Source organism: Rousettus aegyptiacus, unplaced genomic scaffold (genome assembly GCF_014176215.1).
Source record: "Rousettus aegyptiacus isolate mRouAeg1 unplaced genomic scaffold, mRouAeg1.p scaffold_m13_p_12, whole genome shotgun sequence".
Lineage (NCBI taxonomy): Eukaryota > Metazoa > Chordata > Mammalia > Chiroptera > Pteropodidae > Rousettus > Rousettus aegyptiacus.
The window spans coordinates 22,758,793-22,779,060 of record NW_023416287.1 but is presented as its reverse complement, the minus strand read 5'-3'; the positions used below and the strand labels follow the sequence as shown (position 1 = coordinate 22,779,060).

Sequence of the window (20,268 nt, the reverse complement as noted above, 5' to 3'; positions counted from 1 at the left end):
GGAATGTTTACATACTCTGTGATCCAGCAATTCAAGAGAAATGAGTGCATCTGTCTACCAAAAGAGTTATACAAGAATGTTCATTAAAGTTTTATTCATAGTAGCCAAAGCTTGGAAACAAACCAATGTCCGTCGATAAGAGAGTGGACAAATTATTGTCTTCCCATACAAAGGGATAGTATACACTATAAAAGAGAAAAAAACTACTGGTAGATGCAACAACATGGGTAAATCTCACAGATGTAACATTGAAAGAAGCCAGACGCTAGAGTATATTTCGTAAGATTTTGTTCTGTACAGTGTCAAGATTAGGCTTATCTATGTTGATAAAAGTCAGAATAGTGGTTACCTGTAGGGGGAGGTATTGATTGGGAAAGGGCATGATGGAACTTTCTGGGATGATGGAAAAGTTGATCTGGGTGGTAGTTGCATATACATACACAAATGTGTAAAAATTCATTGAGCTGTACCCTCAAGATTTGAGTATTTTACTTATATGTAAAATCCGTGTGGGAATTATATGACAATTAAAAGGAAACCAGGATGTTTTTTTTCCAGGAAGGGCTTAATATTAAAAGACACCTAAAAATGTAATTCACTGTATAAACAGAATAAAGCAGAATAACCAAATAGTGCTTGTAGTAGATGCAGAAAAAACAATTTTATTATTCAACATCCATTCATGATCAAAACTGTTAGCAAACTAGTACTGGAAAAGAATTTTTTTAACTGGATAAAGGTTAACTACCAAAACTCTACAGTAATCTGCATACTTCCTAATCGTGCAGCCTCAGAAGCAGGTTTAAAAAAAAAAAAAATGAATCAAGTCAGAGGTGCCTATGAACAGCAATTCCATATACAGTTGCACAGGCAGAAGATGAACACACAGGAAGAGGCCCTATAATCAGAACATTTGGCTTTTAGATCCATTTGGTATCTTTTGATTTAGAGGGCATCACAACTTTCATATATGTTGCAAATATTTTGCAGGTGTGCAGTTTCACATATCGGTTTGAAATTTTTTTTTTTTGATTAGACATTGAAGACACAGGCCAGAAAATATAGTAAAAGCCATAGATCTTAAATCAAGTTCTTTTATTTTTACAATGGAAAATATTTAAAAGATAGTATAAAAGAAGCAAGATTCAAAATATAGATGGAGACATTTGCTCAACAGAAAACAAGAACAACAACAACAACAACAAATTGTACAAAGTTGGTTGCATCCAGACCCTAAGAGAACTTCAGGAGACAGCTCTTTACCGGAGAAAAAATGGAATAACGGACTAGGGTTGGGCCGGGAGTCCTAGATACAGTGAAGCCGGCTAGATCGGACCCTCCTCCACGAGTCTCAGGAGCTCTGCCCTCTGGGTTTCTGGCTAGGGGACCCAGGCTGGAGATTTGGAGTAAGGGGCGAGGAGTCAACGAAGCCGCTACTGTAAAGACAGTGGGCCATGAATTCCCCTTTATGGCCCCAGGATCCACCCTTGCCCCTAGTGTCAGAGTCCAGGCCTGTGCGATACTTCTCTCCCCATTTCCCCACTTCCTACAACTCAGCCAAGCCCGACTCTTCGTTGCCAGAGCTGGAATCTCCGCCAGGGGGCGCGCCTTGCACCGTCAGTCGCCTGGTCTGTAAGGTGCGCTTCTGGAGCCGTTGTTTTTTCCAGGATGGCTAGCACCTTGGCTCTGTGGGTGCCCGCAGCCCTTCACTCTCCGGCTAGGCTTGGGATTTCCTTCCCAGTCTCAGGCTCTTGCTTGTCCCGCTCTACCCCTACAGTCAACGCGCTCTCGTCGACTCCCTCCAGCCGCACCTCTGGCGGTTCCGCCGTGCACCTGAGCCTAGAGGACTGAGCAGCTCCTGGCACCCCACAACTGTCCCTGGGGCAACCTCCCGCGCAACACACGCCTGCTCTTAGCACAGGACCTGATCTCCCCCTTCTCCTCTGTGGCCAGACTGTTGAATGAGGAGAGCGGCTCCCTTCACCCCGCCAAGCCAGGGCACGGCCGCCCCCTTTCCTCTGCACATAGGAGTCTGACAGAGAGCACGCCTTTTTCTTTCATGGACCCATTTCCCCCCCCACACACCCCCCCCCCCCAGGCTGGCCACTGACAACTGTCTCAAGTGATGCCCCATCCTTATGAATCCCCTTGACACCGCTCTTGGCCCTCTCCCGTCCTGGTCGATCTTACTCATTGCTTTCTGTGCCTTGGGGGCAGAGGAAAGTCCTATGGGTGCTCCTGCTCCTGTGGGCTCCCTGGATCTGTATATGCTACTGTGGATCCCTTCTCTGCTTTCTTAGATGCAAGGCCTCTCACCAACACCTCCTCACTCCGTTCCTTATTCCCTGCCTGATCTGATTATTTTTCTGGCCAGGCCACACCAGTCACCAGATCCCCACCCCCACCTCCGTCCCATCACAGCAGGCTGCTGAGGCAATGGGGAGGATAGACAAAGTGAGTCAGCTGCCCAGGTCACTTAGGCCAAAGGAACAGCTCTCCCTTCTTGGCCCAAACCTGAAAGGCTTAGAACGCCTTTCTTCCAGCATGTTCAATCTCCCTGGGCTTGCATTTTAAAAACTTTTTAACTCTAAATGGCTTACTTGGTCTACATTTAAAGGAATTTCAAGACTTATGTTCGTATTTTCCTTTCTTCTCTGCAAAGGCCCTCACTTTATTCCCTTTTATTTATATACTCTATTCCCGTTTGCCTACCCCTAGGGGTGGCCATTCCATTCTGTTTATCTTTTGTTTCTATGTGTTCTTGCCCCCTCCCCAAGTGTCTTGTTTTGCTGGCATGCATTTTAAATTTGTGTAAGAAGAACTATATTATTTCTCATTCAGTTTTTTTTTCACTCAACGCTAGGATTTCCGATCAATCCACATAGTTCCCACTCCTTCTAACAACTGCGTCCTCTCCACAGTGCTCATCTACCACATTTCACCCTTCTCACCTCCCGCCACCCCCAATAACAGTGCAATCTTCAATCTCAAATATGTCCCCTCTGATGCAGCTTTTCTCATGCAGGGTGCACGTTTATCACCTAAGATCTTGTTACAATGCAGGTTTTGATTCCTCAGGCCTGAGATGAGGCCTGAGACTCTGCATTTCTAACGAGCTCCCAGGTGAGGCCTATACCACTGGTTCCGGGACCACACTTTGAGGTACAAAGCCATTATGGGCCTAAAATGAGAATTCGTAGTAGGTTGTTAGGTCAATGGGGTATGTATTGATCTAATTTGATAAATATTGCCCATCTGCTCTCCAGTCTGGCTGTACTACCTTACCTCACAACAGTGGGGTGGGAGAGTGGAAGGTATATATTTATGTGGGGAAGGGAAGAAGGCCTTCTTGGTCCTACCCACATCTTGTCCCCCAGTGTGTCTGGTCTGGATCAAAACCTCTCTCCCTTAATTGGAATGGCCTCAAGGCTCTGGAGTAATGCTGCTGGCAAGCAATGCACAGCTAAGTTAATCATGGTGCCAGGATTTACATCCAGGCTTTATCTCTGACATGAGCTTTAAGAATAGGCATGGGATCTTCAGTTAGTTTGTATTGTCTCCATTGCTTTTTCTTGAGTAGCCTGTTAGGTGGACTAGGACTCAAACAGCCTGGCCTTGCCGCTGCCAAGTAACTAGCTGAATCTGACTTCTCATCTCTAAAATGGAATAGTGACCGCATAGCTATAGTTTCTGGAGTGAAGAATGAGTCCAGAAACATCATGCACATGCCAGGAGTCCCACAGGAGCCCTATGACAATTGTTCTTGCCTGTGTTTTACCCATGAGGAAAATAAAGCTCTGAAAGACTTAGCAATTTCCAAGGCTGGGGAGCTAGAAAGTGACAATGCTGGGATTCAAACCCAGCTTCAGCTAATATACCAGAACTCATGCTAACTATGAGGCTATTTCCACCTCCGAGTCCAGCCTTGCCCTTACTACGAGGCCATATTTCAGGGAGAATCACAAGGAAATGGGAAGAAAGGACTGTGCCTGCGGTTTCAGGCACTGACACTGAAGGCATCTAACCAGTGACATGCAGGGTTATGAAATTCCATAGCAAATAGGTTTCGGCAAAAATGAACCTGAGTTCTAAGGTCTGGTCCTCAGGGTTTGAGTATTTAGGTGGTTGGAAAGGGGTACTTTGGGTCTAGGGCTTTAGGAGCAGTGCTTTTAGGGTTCAATGTACAATGGGGTCAGGACTCAGCTGGAGTTGGAATTAGGAATTGGGTGGAGGTCGAGTGGAGTAGGGGTCAGGTGAGTGGATCTTAGCTGTGGGTAAAGGTGCCTATCATGTGCTTTAGTAATAGCTGATCATTCACTGTTTTGTTTGGAGGGTCAGCAGATGTGTGAACAGCCAGTGCCCTGGACATTGGGGATGCCACCTTCCAAGGCCCTCCTGGTGCTGTGAGCAACTTGCTGGGTCCATGTTGGAAACCATGGGTTATGCTTTTCCCATTGACACAGCTGCGCAGGCATCTCCTGGGACAGGGCCCAGCCCTAGGCATTTCATAATCAGGAGAGTTTGACATCTGCATATTTTGAGATATCATGGCACACAACCTTTTACATCTTGTCCATACCATCTATCCTCTGTTTACTGTTGTAATTATATCCATGACAGAGCATTTCTCTGAAGGTTTAGGGAACTTCCTGCTCTTTCTATGGCCTTCAGGGTCAAAAGACCTTTGAACCTAGAGAATGTTCTTAGAGTTCAGTACAATACCTTACAGTTTTCTGGTCTTTACAAAATACTTCACACATAGGTATTGCCTTTGACTTAACTCCATGAAGGGGTTGGGACCCACTTAGCACAGGCTGACAAGAATTAATTGGTCACATTGTGTAGGTGGGTGAAATGGCACTTCTTGTTTGTTCTTCCAGAATAGACCTCAGGAGACTTAAAGAATTGTTACTCTCTGGCAACCCCACTACCCTGTTCGGCCCATTTCCAAGACCTGGGGATGTGGGCTGAGGCAGGATCTAGGATGTCTATGGAGTGGAGGACTTTCTAGGCAGAAAGATCTGGATGGTGAGTTAGTTGAGGTCTCATGGGGTTTGTGGCCAGCCCTCTTGCAGTTAGGTTTCTGTCAGTGGGCCCTTTCTAGAGCTTGGGCAAGTGGAGAGAGAGGGTTGGTAGGAGGAATGACAAGTTCATGGGAACCCAGAAAGATGTTCTCAATGAATCTGAAGCTAAGACAGCTGCAAGAAAAAGATGCTGCTGGCTGCTAAAGGGGTCCCCATGGTGTCACCACACCCACATGGGAGCTCTTGATGGCTTAGCCGAGCTCTCCCCTTATCTAAGCCTTCTGCCCTATCCCATCTCCTTAAAGCCCCTGTTCTCCCACACCAAGTACCTGCAACATCATCTTGAGGGAGGTACCCAGAGATCAGGTCAATCTAGCCTTCAGCTCCATCAACGTCACCCATGCCACAACCATTGCTAGGGACTGGGGGTCGGGGCCTGCTGAAGTATGAAGGCCCTGGTCCCATTGCCCTCCCTCTCCCCTGGGCCTCAGGCCCTAGGCCAGGGCTCAACAGACACAGGCAGCAGGATGGGGTTGCCCTTCTATTAGTCCAAGTCCTGAGCGTGGCCTGGGTGAGACATGGAGGTGAGGAGGCCCACGAGGCTCAGCAGTGTGGAAAGTAGCAGCAGGAAGGAGGCAGTGAAGAGCAGGGCTGGGAGGGCACTGAGTACCAGCAGCAGGACAGCAGGCAGCAGATGTCGCCAGGCGGCAGCCACAACAGGCCAAAGGGAGCTCAGGAGGTAGGAGCCAGTGGTGAAGAGCGCATGGCACAGCATCAGTGCCAGCAGCAGGTAGAGGATCCCCTCCAGGCTCCACAGCACACGCTGCAGAGGTTGCCTCCAGCTTGATGTGATCCACCACTGGGTCCAGTTCTGGGGCACATAGTACATGCACCAGCGCACCCAACCCTGCCGTGTGACCCAGGTCGACCAGGGCACCGCCGGCTGCGGCCCCTCGCCGGCCCCAATGGCATCGGTCTCCACTCTCAGCTGCTGCATCATGGCTGGTGCACCTAGGGAGAGGGCCAGGCCAGCTGCAGAAGCAGCCCTGGATATGCCTGGGACCTCAGGGAAGGTGGAAATGCAGGGGTCAGGTGGGTACTAGCATGGGTGGGGTGGGGCTTCGAGCTGGGGCCTGGGTCTTACCTAAGTCATGTTGTTTCTTGCAGCGCCCAGGACGGTCGAGCACCCAGAGTCAAGCACCCTCTTTCACTCACCCCCACCCTTCCCAGAAGAGCCCCATTGTGACCTGAACTTGGGTGGGGTACAGCCAAGAAAGGAGCCACTCTAGGGTGTGAGCCTCATCTGAGTCCCTCTCTGTGGACCTTTCAGGCTGACAGGAGAGCCTGGGTAGTCTATAGATGTAGTTTCTCATGCTTTCTTGTGGGAAGCCCTCTTGGATCCCTGTCCCTTCCCTGATGACTGATAACCAGTCTCTCTCTGCTTTCTTGCAAGTCTTTCCCTCTGAACTTTCATTCTTTAGAACCACAGAGGAGGCCAGAATGCCCAGCCTCAACCTGCAGATTCTGAGACGGGCTCCCTGTGCTCCAACCCTGGTGGGTTCCCTGTCCCTTATCTTGCCACCTTTAGAATCAGACCTAGGTATCCACTGTCCCTATTGTGGGGCAGGCTAGGGACAATAGTGTACCCTTCCACCTGCCCAGCCCAGGATGGAGGAAAGGAGGCCTAAGGAAGTAGTATGGCCAGTGTATTTCTGGAAGGCAGTCAGGCCCAAGGATGGAGGCAGAAAGCCAGACCGAGTAGAGCCAAGGGCATGCCTCGGGCCCCCAGGAACAGCCCTAGGCCCAAAAGCAGCAGTAGCAGAGCTTCCTGGAGGCGCAGTTGTCCTGTGGCTGCCACCATTGGCGGCAGGAGTAGAGCCGCCTGCTGACTTGGACCCTCACCGGCCCCCTGACTCTGGCCCCCTGTAAGAAGTGTGTGCTGTGGCCGGGTGGGACCTGCAGGTCTGTGGAGAGAGGGTAGGAGCTAGGCTTTGGGAGGTTGACCAGTGGCTCACTGACCCGTACCTGCCCACCTGCCAGGCTGCTGCCCACTTACCTGTGGAGCAGGTCGAAGGCCAGGAAGCTGACCAGTAGCAGCAGCAGCAGGAAGGCTAGGCCAGCCATGGAAAAGACTGCCCGAATTGTCAACCCCAGTGCCCCCAGCCCTAGGACACTGTCCAGGAGCTGGGCTGGGCTAGGGCCCCAGGAGGATACATATGTACCTACTGGACTACCTGATCCCTCCCCAGCACCCAGGCCCCTGAGAGGGAAAGGGATAGGAGAAGCAAGGGTGTGGGGCCTGGGTAAGCAGACCTGGGTCATGAAGGGAAGTGGAGGTTACCAAAGGGGGCTATGTGGGAGGAGTATGGAAGGGGGTGGAAAACACTCAAGGGTGAGCTTGGGGAGTGGGGGATTGGAGTCTTGGGGAATCTCCCCTTCCCCATACACCCACTCACCAAAACCCCCTCACCTCCTCCCATTTTGGTCAGCCATTCTGGGACTGAGCAGCTGGGGCATTGTGACCTCTTGCTAGGTGGAGCCCTGGGGTAGGGAGTGGCTGTAGCTGGTTCTGGCCTCACAAGCAGCTGGTGGCCCCCGGCGGGGCTAACCAGAGGAGGTCAGTGATTTCTGAGAACTAAAACTCACCCTCTTGTCTCTGCTAATTCTCTGCCCTAGGGCCCTCCTATGGGGATCTGAGTTGATAAGGCTGCATTCTAACCCTATCACTACATGGGCAGCTAACCAAGGGAGGAAGGGCTGCTTTCAAACCTGCAGGTTCCCGGAGCTGTGAGTCCAGGGACAAGTCATTCAATCTTCCTGTCCAACACTCTCTCTCCTGAGAGTAGGGCTATGCCTGTGGGTCCCTAGAGGCATTTTCCAGGACTGCAGCCCTGGAATGCAGAGATAGACTCTGCCAGGAAACAACATGAGGCTTTCTGGGTCTGGGCTCCCACATGACCTGCTACTTGGGAATGGGGCAGGAGGGGGCTATTTAGGCATTCTAAGTACTACTATGGTTTGTGGGAAGTGTTTTGGATACTGGGATTTCAGAAATGGCAAAGAGAGTGTGAATGTAGGAGGGCTACAACATAGTAACCTCCAAACTGAAGGTTAAGGTTACCCTCTAAGAATGAAATTAAGGAAAATGAACACGTAATGAAGGGATTGATTACCTTGGAAAGAAACCTACCCCCACTGGTAATTTGTAACTAGGTGATGGTTCTGGAGGTTCTAGCATATCTCAGTTTAATGACTTGAGAGGCAAACATGGAAATGCGTCATTGATGGGAGAACTTGATCCTTGTCCACAAATCACAGTTTGAGGGAAAACTGATGGGGGTGAGGAATGGAGGACAGTGGTCATACAGCCCCCAGGAGAGGAGGAGACAGAGCGAGAACCAGACTATATGTCTGCCTCCAGTGGGCCCTGTTCAAAGACTAAAGCTTAGTGACCTGACATTTTTGGTGGTGATGAGCTCAACAGCATGTGGAGCCAGTGCCACCAGTCCTTGGGAGCATTCATTGATTGCTTTTGCTCAGAGCAGTAAAGCAATGCCCACAGAATTCTAAGGGAAAATGATTTCCAGCCTAGAAACATATTTGTCCAAATGATTATCAAGTGTGACAGCAGAATAAAGACATTTAAGCCACACGAGGTCTCAAAATTTTTACCTTGTGTACACTTTTCCTTAGAAAGCTACTGGAGGATGCGCTTCAGAAAAACAGGGAAAGAGGGCAATTAAATACTAGAGATGTATGATGAAAAAAGGCTGGGATGTCAGCTGTGCTCCCATGTGAAGAAAGCAAGGAACTCAGCCTGAAGTCAAAAGATAGATGCTCCAGGAAACATATCTCCAGAAAAAAAATAAAATTGATGATCCGCTGCTTTTAGACACATTCAAAATAAATGTCCAGTTCTGTTGGAAACTTTAGGATTGAGTTAGCAATTGGTACCTTGAAACCAAGCAAATTATAAAACAATTATTAACTCCAGGGAACACAAAAATTTAAACAATAATATTTATATGGTTATCATATAAGCATTGAATATTGACTCCAGTGATTTAGGTCTTAGGAGAAAATGAAAGCAGTGAAAGTGTGTATAGTGTCTTTGGGTGTGTATGGGCGGGAGGGTGAAAGGAAAGCTAAGTCCTTAATTCGTATCAGGAAATCGACAGATAACATCTAAACATAGAAAAATCGAGAAACAGCAATAGAAACTTAGAGGTAAATACAAGGAAAAATAACAAGAAGAAGTGATTAAAAGTGATCGATGGGAATGGAGAAGCACACAAAAGTCTTTTACAAGCCTAAATGTGCTTAACCCCTAAAATTATATTATGTAGTATTTTTTTAAAAAATGTTTTAGTTAAAAAAAAGCAAATTAATATAGGGTCATATTGTGGAGATCGGGGATATAATCTCTCAGAATGAATGAAATACCAATTTTCTAATGTTATGTGGATGTACTCTTGTGGCTTGAGATGATAACATTTCCAGTGACAGCATCAGATACCATCACACTGAGAAAGTCGTGAATTTCGTGCATTTTAAGTTGAGGTGCTTTAAACTTCCAACTAGTGCTTCTCAATCTTAAATGTGCATATGACTCTTCTGGGGTTGAATCCTCTGTGGATCTTATTAAAATGCAGATCCTGATTCAGTAGGTCTGGGGCAGGGATACTGCATTTCCAACAAGCTCCAGGGCATGCTGCTGCTGTTGGTACAGGGCTGCGCTTTGAGGAGCAAGGCTCTCAGAGATACTGATGTACAAAAGAGAGAGAGAACAGTGGGGGGTGGAGGGGCAAGGAGAGAATGCCACGGGAGTCCCCATCAATACTCACCTGCATCATAGGAAGAGCACCTAGTGGGCAGTGAGTTCTGCTTCAGCACCAGGGACAGATTAGGAGGCAGGGGCGGCAGACAGATTCCACTACTTCTCTACTTGTGCAGCCAGACACAGAGTTCTTTCTTTTCTCAATATTGTTTTATTCCATACATGTATGTGGGGACAAGCTGTTTTCTCCACCTTTAATTCATTTGGTTAATTTAAGAGAATCCCTGGAACCACAGCAACCCTGGGAAGAAAATATCGTTCCCATCTTACAGATGAAACTGAGGCTCAAAGAGGTGAAATTAGGATCCAAGGATACCCAAACAAAATAAATAGTTGAAGCCAGATGTGAAATTAAGCCAGTGTGGCACCAAAGTCTTCTGTCCTCTCACTCTCTAGCCACCTGACCTCACCAAGGAGCCGGCAGGAGATTCCCAGTCTATTCCTTAAACCAAAATCCCTTTTGGGCAGATGTCCCCACCCATTGTGGCTCAGTTGTGCTTTGCAACATATCCTCGCCCTTATGAGGCCACAAGAAATCTTCCACCTGGCTCCTGGGGCTGGAGATCTGGCTGTGTAAGTACCTGGGTGCAAACCTGCTGCTGTACCCTGGGAGCCGCTACCTCCAGAACCTGCTTCTGAGCTTCCTGGCTTTGTAGCCCCAGGTATTTAGGGGCAAGAGCCAAAGCCAATACCAGACTGGGAGCATAGAGGGCTGTGAGGGGATGAAGCAATTATAAAGGGTCATTAGAAGGTGCTAAGGGGTTCAGGGGACTTAGAGAGGTGCCAAGGGATCCTAAATGTTGCAAAAGGGCAGAGAGGAAGGGGTACAAAAGGATGAGAAGAAGGATGATGGGGGCCACATGGGTCACAAAAGGTATGAATGTCCTGCAAATCCCAGCCCTAAGGGATTGGCTGAAGGTGGCCAACATACCCTATCTTGCTAGTCCCATTGGGAGGCAGGTCTCCCAGTTCATGGCCTGCCATCTCCTCTCCCATAGAACTGGTGGTGTTGGAAAGAGTCAACTTCCCTCCAGTCTTGCTTGTTCTCCTCTAACCTTGAATATATTATACACATGCTTTTTGAGTGCTGACTAGAGAACAGGCACTTTTCTAGACTTTGAGGTGCAGCTGCGAACATCTGGGTGCAAAAGGCTCTTCTAGGGGGTTGCTTACTTCCTGTTGTGGGGAAGGAGGGACCCAACAGTGAACACACAACAAATAAAATGAGATAGTTTCATAGTGTCGAGTGCCTTGAAGACAATATAATAAAACAGTATGAGAGGATAGACTATATGCAGAGGGTGGAGAATACTTTCATCAGAATGGTCAGGGAAGGCCTTTGAAAGCAGGTGATATTGAAAGGCAATCTGAATGATGAGGAGGCACACTTGGTGAGTCAGTGCAAAGGCCCTGAGCCTAGATGGGGCTGGTGCATTGGAGGAACAGCAAGAATGTCTGTGTGGCTGGAGGAATATGAGCCAGGGGGTGAGCATGGGGAGATGAGGTGGGAAAGGTATGAGTGGAGAGCCTTGTCATGAAGCGCCTCGCAGGTGAGCGCACTAGGGACTTAAGCCAGGAGGAACTTGACAGAATTTGGCTGCTGTGTGGCGCAGGACTTGGAGGGGGCAGGAGTCTCAAGAGGCTGAGCTGTCTTAGCCCCAGTACCCCATACTCTCTCACACCTCTCTGTGAAACTTGGATGAGGGTAGGGGCTGGAGACAGGTAATGGCCAGATTGGGCTTTAGCTGGAGCAGAACAGCCCACAGGACCTGTTCAGATCTGCTTCTCCATCAATTCGGTCTGGTGCACCGTCACTCTGCCCCTAACTCCGCCCCACGCTTCAGGGAGCGTGGCCTTTGGAGCGCCTACCTTGAGTTTTTCTAAGTCCCTCTCTGGTGTCTGGGTCCTGACAGTGCGGTCCAGGCAGTCTAGGTGGGGCGCTCCAAGGCAGGACTGGGACCTTCGTGGGCCCTGGCCTGGTTACTCCCTTTCTGCGGGGGGGCTCTCTACCCAGAGCGCGCGTGGGCATCTATCTACCCAGAGTTGCCTGGGGCTCCAGACTTGCTTCTATGAAGTCGTCCCTGTCAGTGGTGGCCTCTGTTCCTGAAGCTTGACGCGGTATTGCTTTCAAGACATCCTGCGAGATAGGGCCACCAGAATAGCGCTGAGACTCTGACTTCGGGTGATTCAAATTGTATAGAAAGTGGCCCTGCAAAAAATATTTGCTCAGGCCCCGCGTCCTCCAGAGAATTCCTGGCCACCTCTGGGCATCGCTTCTCAAGTGGGGTTGGCGGTATTTCCCTGCGGGCTCCTTGCAAGGGCAAAACGACAGCTAGAGGCGCACATGGGAAGCGTTTCTTTCCTTCTGGGGAGGAAACCCTAGCATGGGGTTGTCAAAGGGGTCTCCGAGGGGGCATGGGCAGGGTCCTGTGCTCTGGAATCTCCGGAGTGGGGTAATCCTGTGGTCAGAGACCAGGGGCTGTGGGTCTTAGGAGGAGAATAAAGTGGGGGTGGGGAGGTAGAGGAGAGAACAGGACGCCCAACAAGCCTCAGCGCGCATCCACCCCCGGCCTCAGCCCGCTGGGTATCGGCTTGGGCTTCTCTCCTTGGATTATGTAACACCAGAACGTGGCAGCCTGGTGCGCAGAGGAGGGGAGGGGAGGGGAGGGAAAGGAGAGAGGGGAGGCGGGGCTGGGTGATGGTGTTGGTGGTGGTGGTGGTGGTGGGACGCGCTGCCTCTGGCTGGGCCCCGTCAGAAAGATTCCTGGAGGGCCAGCCCTCCTCCCGCCCCCAGCTCCCACCTCAATTTCCCCTCACTCTTCTTTCTGTCCCACTCACCTTGGTAGGCTGCCTCTGCTTCTGGATGGATTTCCCTCTTGGGTTGTAGTTTCCTCCCCCAGAGTTCCCAGCTTTGTTGCTTTGGCCATGTGAATAGCCCCTCTGAGCCTCAGTTTACCGGTTTGTATAAAATGGGGTTGGATTGAGAGGCCATGTGTAAAGCGCCTGGTACGGTGCATGGCACAAAATAGGTGCCCACTACAGGACAGGCGCCTCACAGTGAAACCGCGGCTGCAGAGGGGCTTTGCAGACTTTGACGGGCAGAGCCGGAGGGAGGCCGGAGAGGGAGGGGCATGATCAGTGAGTGCAGAGCCCCTCGGCTGCCCGTCGGGGGTCCGCCGGGTTAGTTCCGCCCCAGCCCTCCCCTCCCGGGTCCGAGGCCAGCTAGCGGGCTGTGGGCGGGCCAGAGGCCGCAGGGGGCGTGCGGCGGCGGCAGGAAGGGGCGGGGGGCTCCAGAGCAGCGGGCAGGAAGAGACAGACCCACCGACCGCCGCCGTCCCGCGCGTCCCCACCTCAGGACCTTGCCATGTGGGGTCTTCTGCTTGCCTTGGCCGCCTTCGTGCCTGCCGTCGGTCAGGGCCTGGGGGCGCCTGGCACCTCCGTGTTGGGCCTTGTGCCACCCGCGACCACCAAGGCCCCGATTTCAACCCCGGTCCCGCGTAGCAGCCCGGCACAGCAGCCAGCGGGAAAGGATAACGGTGAGCTCCCGGGCCCAGCGCCGGCCTCTCCCGCTGCTCCACTTACCCGTCTTCTTCTCCAGCACACACACAGACGCACACACGGACACACACACAGACACAGAGACACACACAACACACACACACTTTCCCAGCCCCCTCCCCAACACACGCACACTTTCCCTTCCCTTTCCCCAATACACACACACACACACACACACACACACTCACACTCACTCACTCACACACTGTCTGGTGCAGTGGATGCTGACATGCTGACTCAGCAGCCCCACTTCCCAGCCTGACCCAGTCAGCAATCCTGGGCCAGGAGCCAGTGGGATGTTGCCTCTTCCAGCCTCAAACCTTCCCTTTTTTACAGATGAGGAAACTGAGACCGGAGCCAGGAATTGGGGAGAAAGAGATAAAGATAAAGGCACTGACACTAAGGGGTTCAGAGCAAGACTGCAGGAGAGAGCTTGTGGGCACAGGCTAGAAGGAAGGAGCGAGAAAGGGAAGGAGAGCACTCTGCCGAGGCTGCCTGGAGGAACGGGGAGCTTTCTAAGGAGGGGAGAGGCAAGTGAGTGGTGGTTAAGGAGGGCTTCTCAGAGGAGGCAAGTAGACATTGGGTCCCTGCTCACAAAGGGTGATCATCTCCGAATCAGGAAGAGCAGAAGAGGAGGGCAGCCAAGAAGTAAGCCATGTGTGCAAAGGCACAGGGGCACCAGACAGGAAAGTGTACAGCATGTTCAAGAGCTTGGCTGAGTGAAGAACTGGTGGCACCTGCCCTGTGCAAGGCCCTGTGCTGAAGAGTGAACAGGACACAGGCTTAGCTCTCAGAGGCCTGAGCGCCCAGGTAGACCTGGATTTCAGGACAGGATGTTTCAGCCCAGAGGGCAGATGCAGCGATCAAGGTGGCACAGGGGCTTTGGGAGACTCAGTCTGGAGCTAAGGAAGGCTCCTCAAAGGGCATCTGAGATGCGAAGGAAGAATGGGACTTAGGCAATAAAATCAGAAGTGGTGTGTGGTATGATGGGGAGGGCACAGCCAGTGCAAAGGCCTGGAAGTAAAAAACCAAGCAGTTCCCAGAGGCTGGGTATAGCTCTCCGTTGGAGAGGGTCAGAGGAGGCTAACCAAGCATGTCGTCACCCCAGGAAAGAGAAGGAGCCAAAGGAGTGGCTGGAGAGGCAGGTTGGGATCAGACTGTGAAGGCCGTCTAGTCTGTGCTCGGGTCCTCAGATACTTGTGGTAGTGCCTGCTATGGGCTTCTTGGGCTGGCAGACCTTTCCATCTGGACTTTCATGCCATCCTTCCCTCCTCTGGAGCTGTGCCTTTCTGGTCTCCAGGGACCTCACAACAGCATGTTCGAATTCGAGTCATCAAGAAGAAAAAGATTATTATGAAGAAGCGAAAGAAGCTAACTCGCCCTAGTACCCTGGTGACTTTCAGGCCTCCAGTGACCAACAGCACTGCAGGGGCCCTTGACCTTTCTAAGGAGCAAGAACCAGGTACCACCCCTCCAGGGGCTCTGCCCAGACCTGCAGTCCCTAGGCATATATGTACTAATGTAACTCTTAACCTTGTGGGCATTGGCATGTTCCCAGCCTGCCCAGCACATGGGCAAGCTTAGATTCAGCTTCCCACCTGTCCTGACCGTTCTCTTTCTGGTCCTGTCTCACTGCTGTCCCTGCCTCAGGCTGTCCACCTTTGGGCCTAGAGTCCCTGCGAGTTTCAGATAACCAGCTTGATGCTTCCAGCAGCCAGTCCTTTGGTCTTGGACCACACCGAGGACGGCTCAACATTCAGGTCAGCACCTGGGTCAGAGCAAGGCAACCCCTAGAACCTTCTTTCCTGCTCCTTCTCCCCACAATCCTTGCCCACCCCACACTGCCCACTTCGGCCTGATCATCATGTCCTGTGCCCACAGTCAGGCCTGGAGGATGGTGATTTATACGATGGAGCCTGGTGTGCTGAGCAGCAGGACACTGAGCCGTGGCTTCAGGTGGATGCTAGGCATCCCACCCGCTTCACAGGCATTATCACCCAGGGCAGGAACTCCATCTGGAGGTGAGGCAGGCTAGCCCCAGGCCAGGAAGTCATGGGCAGACTCAGGAGGGCTGGGGTGGGAGTCCTGAGGGCCACTGATGATCTCTTCCCACCCCTCCTTCCAGGTACGACTGGGTCACCTCATACAAGGTCCAGTTCAGCAATGATAGTCGGATCTGGTGGGGGAGTAGGAACCACAGCAGTGGGATGGATGCGGTGCGTGGTGGCATTGTGACTGGGGCCCTCTAGGTTGGGAGCTGGGCACAAAGCTCACTGTAGGGTGCTAGGCTGGGTTGGGGCTCTTCTGGGGGCAAGGAACAGATGCCCACTTGGGCATTTCAGGAGAGAGGGGGTTGTTGTCAGGATTGGTGATGCCAAGCAGGCAGCCTCGGGAGCTAGACTGCTTTGGAACGTGCCCAAATCCTCCCCAAATACTTCTTCCACTGGGTGGGCACCACTTCATGCCACAGCTTCCTGCTGGAACACCCCTTCTGGCAATGAGGTCACTGGTCCTTGCATCACCTCTCACCTCCCCATATCATGGACCTCTTTATACACCAGGCTATGGTGCAGGATCCTGGCTGGCTTTAAGATTGGCTGCTCCCAAGTCACATGGACATATTGGTCTAATGAGCGATGACCCAACCAGAAAGTATGGCTGCCTAGGGCTGCCTTTTCTCAGGGGCTGTGGGCCAGGGTATGTGTTTGACACTGAGTACAAGTCTCCAGCTGAGCCCACCAGGGTAGTTAGCACCTTCCCTGGATCCTAGACTAGCAGTGATCGATTGGATGAGCAGCCCCACCAAAGGACTTAATGTTCCCAGGTCTTTCCTGCCAATTCGGACCCAGAGACACCAGTGCTAAACCTCCTGCCTAAACCCCAGGTGGCCCGCTTCATTCGCCTGCTGCCCCAGACCTGGCTTCAGGGAGGCGCGTCGTGCCTCCGGGCAGAGATCCTGGCCTGCCCAGTCACAGGTGGGTAGTCAGACAACAGCTGGATGGGTAGGGTACAACTTACACTGTGAGCTCACCCATTACCATGAACTCACCCTCCTCCAGACCCTAATGGTCTATTCCCTGAGGCCCCTGCGCTGGGATCCTCGGATCCTCTGGACTTCCGGCATCACAATTACAAGGCCATGAGGAAGGTCAGCTATAACCTCTATGACCCAGGAGGGAGTAACTGCCTAGCTCAGGTCCCCTTTCCACCGGAGCATAACCTGCTGTGACTACTGTCATGTCTCCTCTTTCATCCTTGCTGTCTTACCCTTTTCTGTCAATCCCTAAATTGCTCTACTTTCCCCTGTCTGAGCCTTCCCCTCCTGTATTGTGCCATGGTGCCCCCATCTGTGTGGGCCACCACTGGCTTTTATAAGTCCCTCCACAGCCACATGGGATGTGACCCCTGAGTCTTGTCCTCCCATTCCACACTCTACCCACCGCTCCCGCCAGCTAATGAAGGAAGTGAACGAGCAGTGCCCCAACATCACCCGCATCTACAGCATTGGGAAGAGCCACCAGGGCCTGAAGCTGTATGTGATGGAAATGTCGGACCAGCCTGGAGAACATGAGCTGGGTACTGGCAGGTGGGGTGGGAGAGGTAGGCACAAGGAAGGGCCTTGGGTGCGAGTCAGCTTCGAGCCCCTGTGTGGTCCCAGGAGAGCCAGAGGTGCGCTACGTGGCTGGCATGCACGGGAATGAGGCCCTGGGGCGGGAGTTGCTCCTGCTCCTGATGCAGTTCCTGTGCCATGAGTTCCTGCGAGGGGATCCCCGGGTGACTCGGCTGCTCACAGAGACGCGCATTCACCTGTTGCCCTCCATGAACCCTGATGGCTATGAGACTGCCTTCCGCCGGGTAGGCCACCTGGCATAAGGGCCACCCTGCTCCTTCTCTACTGGTGCCTGGAGCCTGCTTGGCTAAATAAACCCCCTTCTTATCAGGGTTCAGAGCTGGTGGGCTGGGCAGAGGGCCGCTGGAACCAACAGGGCATTGACCTTAATCATAATTTTGCTGACCTCAACACACCACTGTGGGAAGCAGAGGATGATGGGCTGGTGCCCAACACTGTCCCCAACCACCACCTGCCACTGCCCACTTATTACATCTTGCCCAATGCTACTGTGAGTATTCTGGGGGCAGTGATGGAGGGCCACCCTCCCTGGAAGCCCTTGTCTCTGTCTCCTGCCCCTCCTGACCTACCCCTGGTCTAGGTGGCTCCTGAAACACGGGCAGTGATCGATTGGATGGAGCGGATCCCCTTTGTGCTGAGTGCCAACCTCCACGGGGGTGAGCTCGTGGTGTCCTACCCATTCGACATGACTCGGACTCCGTGGGCTGCCCGCGAACTCACGCCCACCCCGGATGATGCTGTGTTTCGCTGGCTCAGCACTGTCTACGCTGGCACTAATCGGGCTATGCAGGACCCAGACCGCCGACCCTGTCACAGCCAGGACTTCTCCTTGTATGGCAACGTCATCAATGGGGCCGACTGGCACACGGTCCCTGGGAGTATGTGCTCAAGAGTGGAGTAACCCCGTCTCCATAATCCTACCCCAATAAGACAAGCTGCTGCCAGTGCTGGTGTCAGTTACCACCGGGGAGTGTCTCCCAGAGGCGGGCACCAGGAGGGGTGCTGGGGCTCCCATCCTGCCCTGCGGGCTCCAGTGTCTGTGGTTCCCCTAGGCATGAATGACTTCAGCTACCTGCACACCAATTGCTTCGAGATCACTGTGGAGCTGTCCTGTGACAAGTTCCCTCATGAGAACGAGCTGCCCCAGGAGTGGGAGAACAACAAAGATGCCCTCCTTACCTACCTGGAACAGGTCCGATCTGAATCCCCACCCCCAACCTGCCCATGTTACTCCTGACCCGCCTGCTTTCCATTCAGGTCGCAGCTCCCACCAGGGGTCATCTGAGCTTTCTGACTCACTAGATGCCATGGGTCATCAGTTTGACTTGGAGAGCCGTAGCACAGGAAGCACAGTGTCCCAGCAGGGCAGTGTCGGACACTGTTAGCCGGTAGGAGTAGACACCACAGCGGTTCAGGCAGTGGTCCACAGAGCTGTGCCAGAGCTGTTCTCAGGAGGGCTGTTCTCCGAAATGACTCACACTAGGCAAGTGCAGGAAGTGCCATGGCACAGACACTTCGTATTCTGCAGGAACTCATGTCCCTTATAAGTATAGCTTCCAAGGGTTCCTAAATGACAAGCCCATAACAAGGGTCACTGAACTTGGGGAATCGCAAAAAAATCTCTGCCAGGTATTTATAGTTCTCCCAGTCCTGATGCAATTTATCAACAGGAGGTATTTTTACCAGAATGTTGTCATCTAGGAACATAATACGCATACCACCTATATCAAGTTTGCAGAGGAAAAGAGCCAGAAAATGAAATGAAGGTCACATTTTCAGGCAGAAGGGTAAGGGTTTTGGTAACCTTTCCCCACACAGGTGCGCATGGGCATTGCAGGAATTGTGCGGGACAAGGACACGGAGCTCGGGATTGCTGATGCTGTCATTTCTGTCGACGGGATTAACCATGATGTAACAACGGGTGTGTGTGGTGGGGGAGGGGATGGGGATGGTGGAGGCACGAGAGGGCTGGGTCAGAAGCTGAGGATCATTGGGCCCTGATTTTGCCTTTCACTCCTCCCAGCGTGGGGCGGGGATTACTGGCGCCTGCTGACCCCAGGGGACTATATGGTGACCGCCAGCGCTGAGGGATACCACACAGTGACACGGAGCTGCCGGGTCACCTTTGAAGAGGGTCCTGTCCCCTGCAATTTCCACCTCACCAAGACTCCCAAACAGAGACTGCGAGAGCTGCTGGCAGCTGGGGCCAAGGTGCCCCCAGACCTTCGGAGGCGGCTGGAGCGGCTGAGGGGGCAGAAGGATTAACACCCACAGCTGGAAAGCCCCAGAGCCTTGGGCAGGCTGGACCTGTTCAGAACTAAGGGGGACTAAGAGTGGGGAGGGAGGGACAAAGTGGGAGAAGAGGTGCTCAGGCTCATTAAAGCTACTTGGCACCTCAGCCAATCTTCCTGTGATCTCTATGTCCCAGAGTCCCCCACCCCCAGGCAAGGCCTCAGCTTCTCCTCCTCCTCAACCCTATCTATTCTGCTCACACTTGCACAGTCCTATCAGTTGTCTTCTGGAGAAATAGTGTGGAAAGAGGACCCCACTAGGGTTCTTCTTGAACCTAGGTCTTAGCAGAGCAACTCATCTTGTTAACCCATCACTTCTGTAGCAGGCACCATATAGTGCCGTTAAACATTCTGGAAGCACCTGCTCAATGCTAAGCATGCAAAGGAGTCGAGAATAAGCCGTGCCCACCCAATCTCCTGAGGCTCCCAGTCAAGAAGGGACAGTTCAGTACAATGCGGGGTGTGCCCAGGTGGAGGCAGGCTGCTGTGGGAACCCAGACAGGGGAGATGCATCCATGTGAGATACAGCACTGCAAATCAAGAGGGACTCAGATGGTCAGGGATGCGATAGAGGGGATGGTTCCAGGACTTCAGATGAGAAGTGGGCTAAGTGCAGGGGTGTGGACAGGGACAGCTCTAATGAGAGAACCAAAGTTATGACACCTGAGTATTTGAATTTGCTTCACCAGTCATTTTGGAAAGTGTTGGTAAATGATAGGATTTGATTTGTTTCTTTCAGACTGAAGGGGAAGTTATGTGTCAGTCTGTGTCTTGCCAGGAAAATAACCCATTAAATTATTGGGAAACAGGGAAATTTGATGCTGGACATTAGATATAAACATATTGGAAGAGCTGAATGAGAAAAAAGAAGGGAGTTTTACCTAGAATTTAGGAAGCTGAGAATACCATTTGTCTGGGGTTTATAAG

General features: G+C 51.9%; 3 protein-coding genes across 5 annotated transcripts; 1 reads left to right on the top strand and 2 right to left on the bottom strand.

Moving 5' to 3' along the window:
• Positions 1-5,568: 5,568 nt before the first annotated feature.
• On the bottom strand, positions 5,569-6,196 carry TMEM239 (transmembrane protein 239). The gene is made up of 2 exons (XM_016153515.2): positions 6,165-6,196; positions 5,569-6,097 (listed from the first exon to the last, which is right to left on the bottom strand). The coding sequence occupies exon 2, from the start codon at positions 6,022-6,024 to the stop codon at positions 5,569-5,571; it is 456 nt and encodes a 151-aa protein (XP_016009001.1). The 5' UTR covers positions 6,025-6,097; positions 6,165-6,196.
• A 551-nt stretch (positions 6,197-6,747) lies between these two features.
• CUNH20orf141 (chromosome unknown C20orf141 homolog) lies at positions 6,748-7,346 on the bottom strand. Its single transcript, XM_016153645.2, has 2 exons — positions 7,081-7,346; positions 6,748-6,988 (listed from the first exon to the last, which is right to left on the bottom strand). Exons 1-2 carry the CDS (start codon positions 7,344-7,346, stop codon positions 6,748-6,750), a joined length of 507 nt encoding a protein of 168 aa, XP_016009131.1.
• Positions 7,347-11,088: 3,742 nt separating this feature from the next.
• CPXM1 (carboxypeptidase X, M14 family member 1) lies at positions 11,089-19,933 on the top strand. 3 transcript variants are annotated; one of them, XM_016144639.2, is made up of 15 exons: positions 11,089-11,252; positions 13,217-13,397; positions 14,720-14,881; positions 15,070-15,179; positions 15,301-15,440; positions 15,545-15,635; positions 16,244-16,394; positions 16,479-16,567; positions 16,872-16,995; positions 17,078-17,274; positions 17,361-17,540; positions 17,631-17,928; positions 18,103-18,242; positions 18,869-18,971; positions 19,074-19,933. In XM_016144639.2, the coding sequence occupies exons 2-15, from the start codon at positions 13,226-13,228 to the stop codon at positions 19,313-19,315; spliced, it is 2,199 nt and encodes a 732-aa protein (XP_016000125.2). In that variant the 5' UTR covers positions 11,089-11,252; positions 13,217-13,225; the 3' UTR covers positions 19,316-19,933. The 3 variants fall into 3 exon arrangements, with proteins under 3 accessions (XP_016000125.2, XP_016000211.2, XP_016000043.2); XM_016144725.2 differs by lacking the exon at positions 13,217-13,397 and having other exon boundaries at positions 19,074-19,932; XM_016144557.2 differs by lacking the exon at positions 11,089-11,252 and having other exon boundaries at positions 13,171-13,397; positions 19,074-19,446.
• The last annotated feature ends 335 nt before the right edge of the window (positions 19,934-20,268 follow it).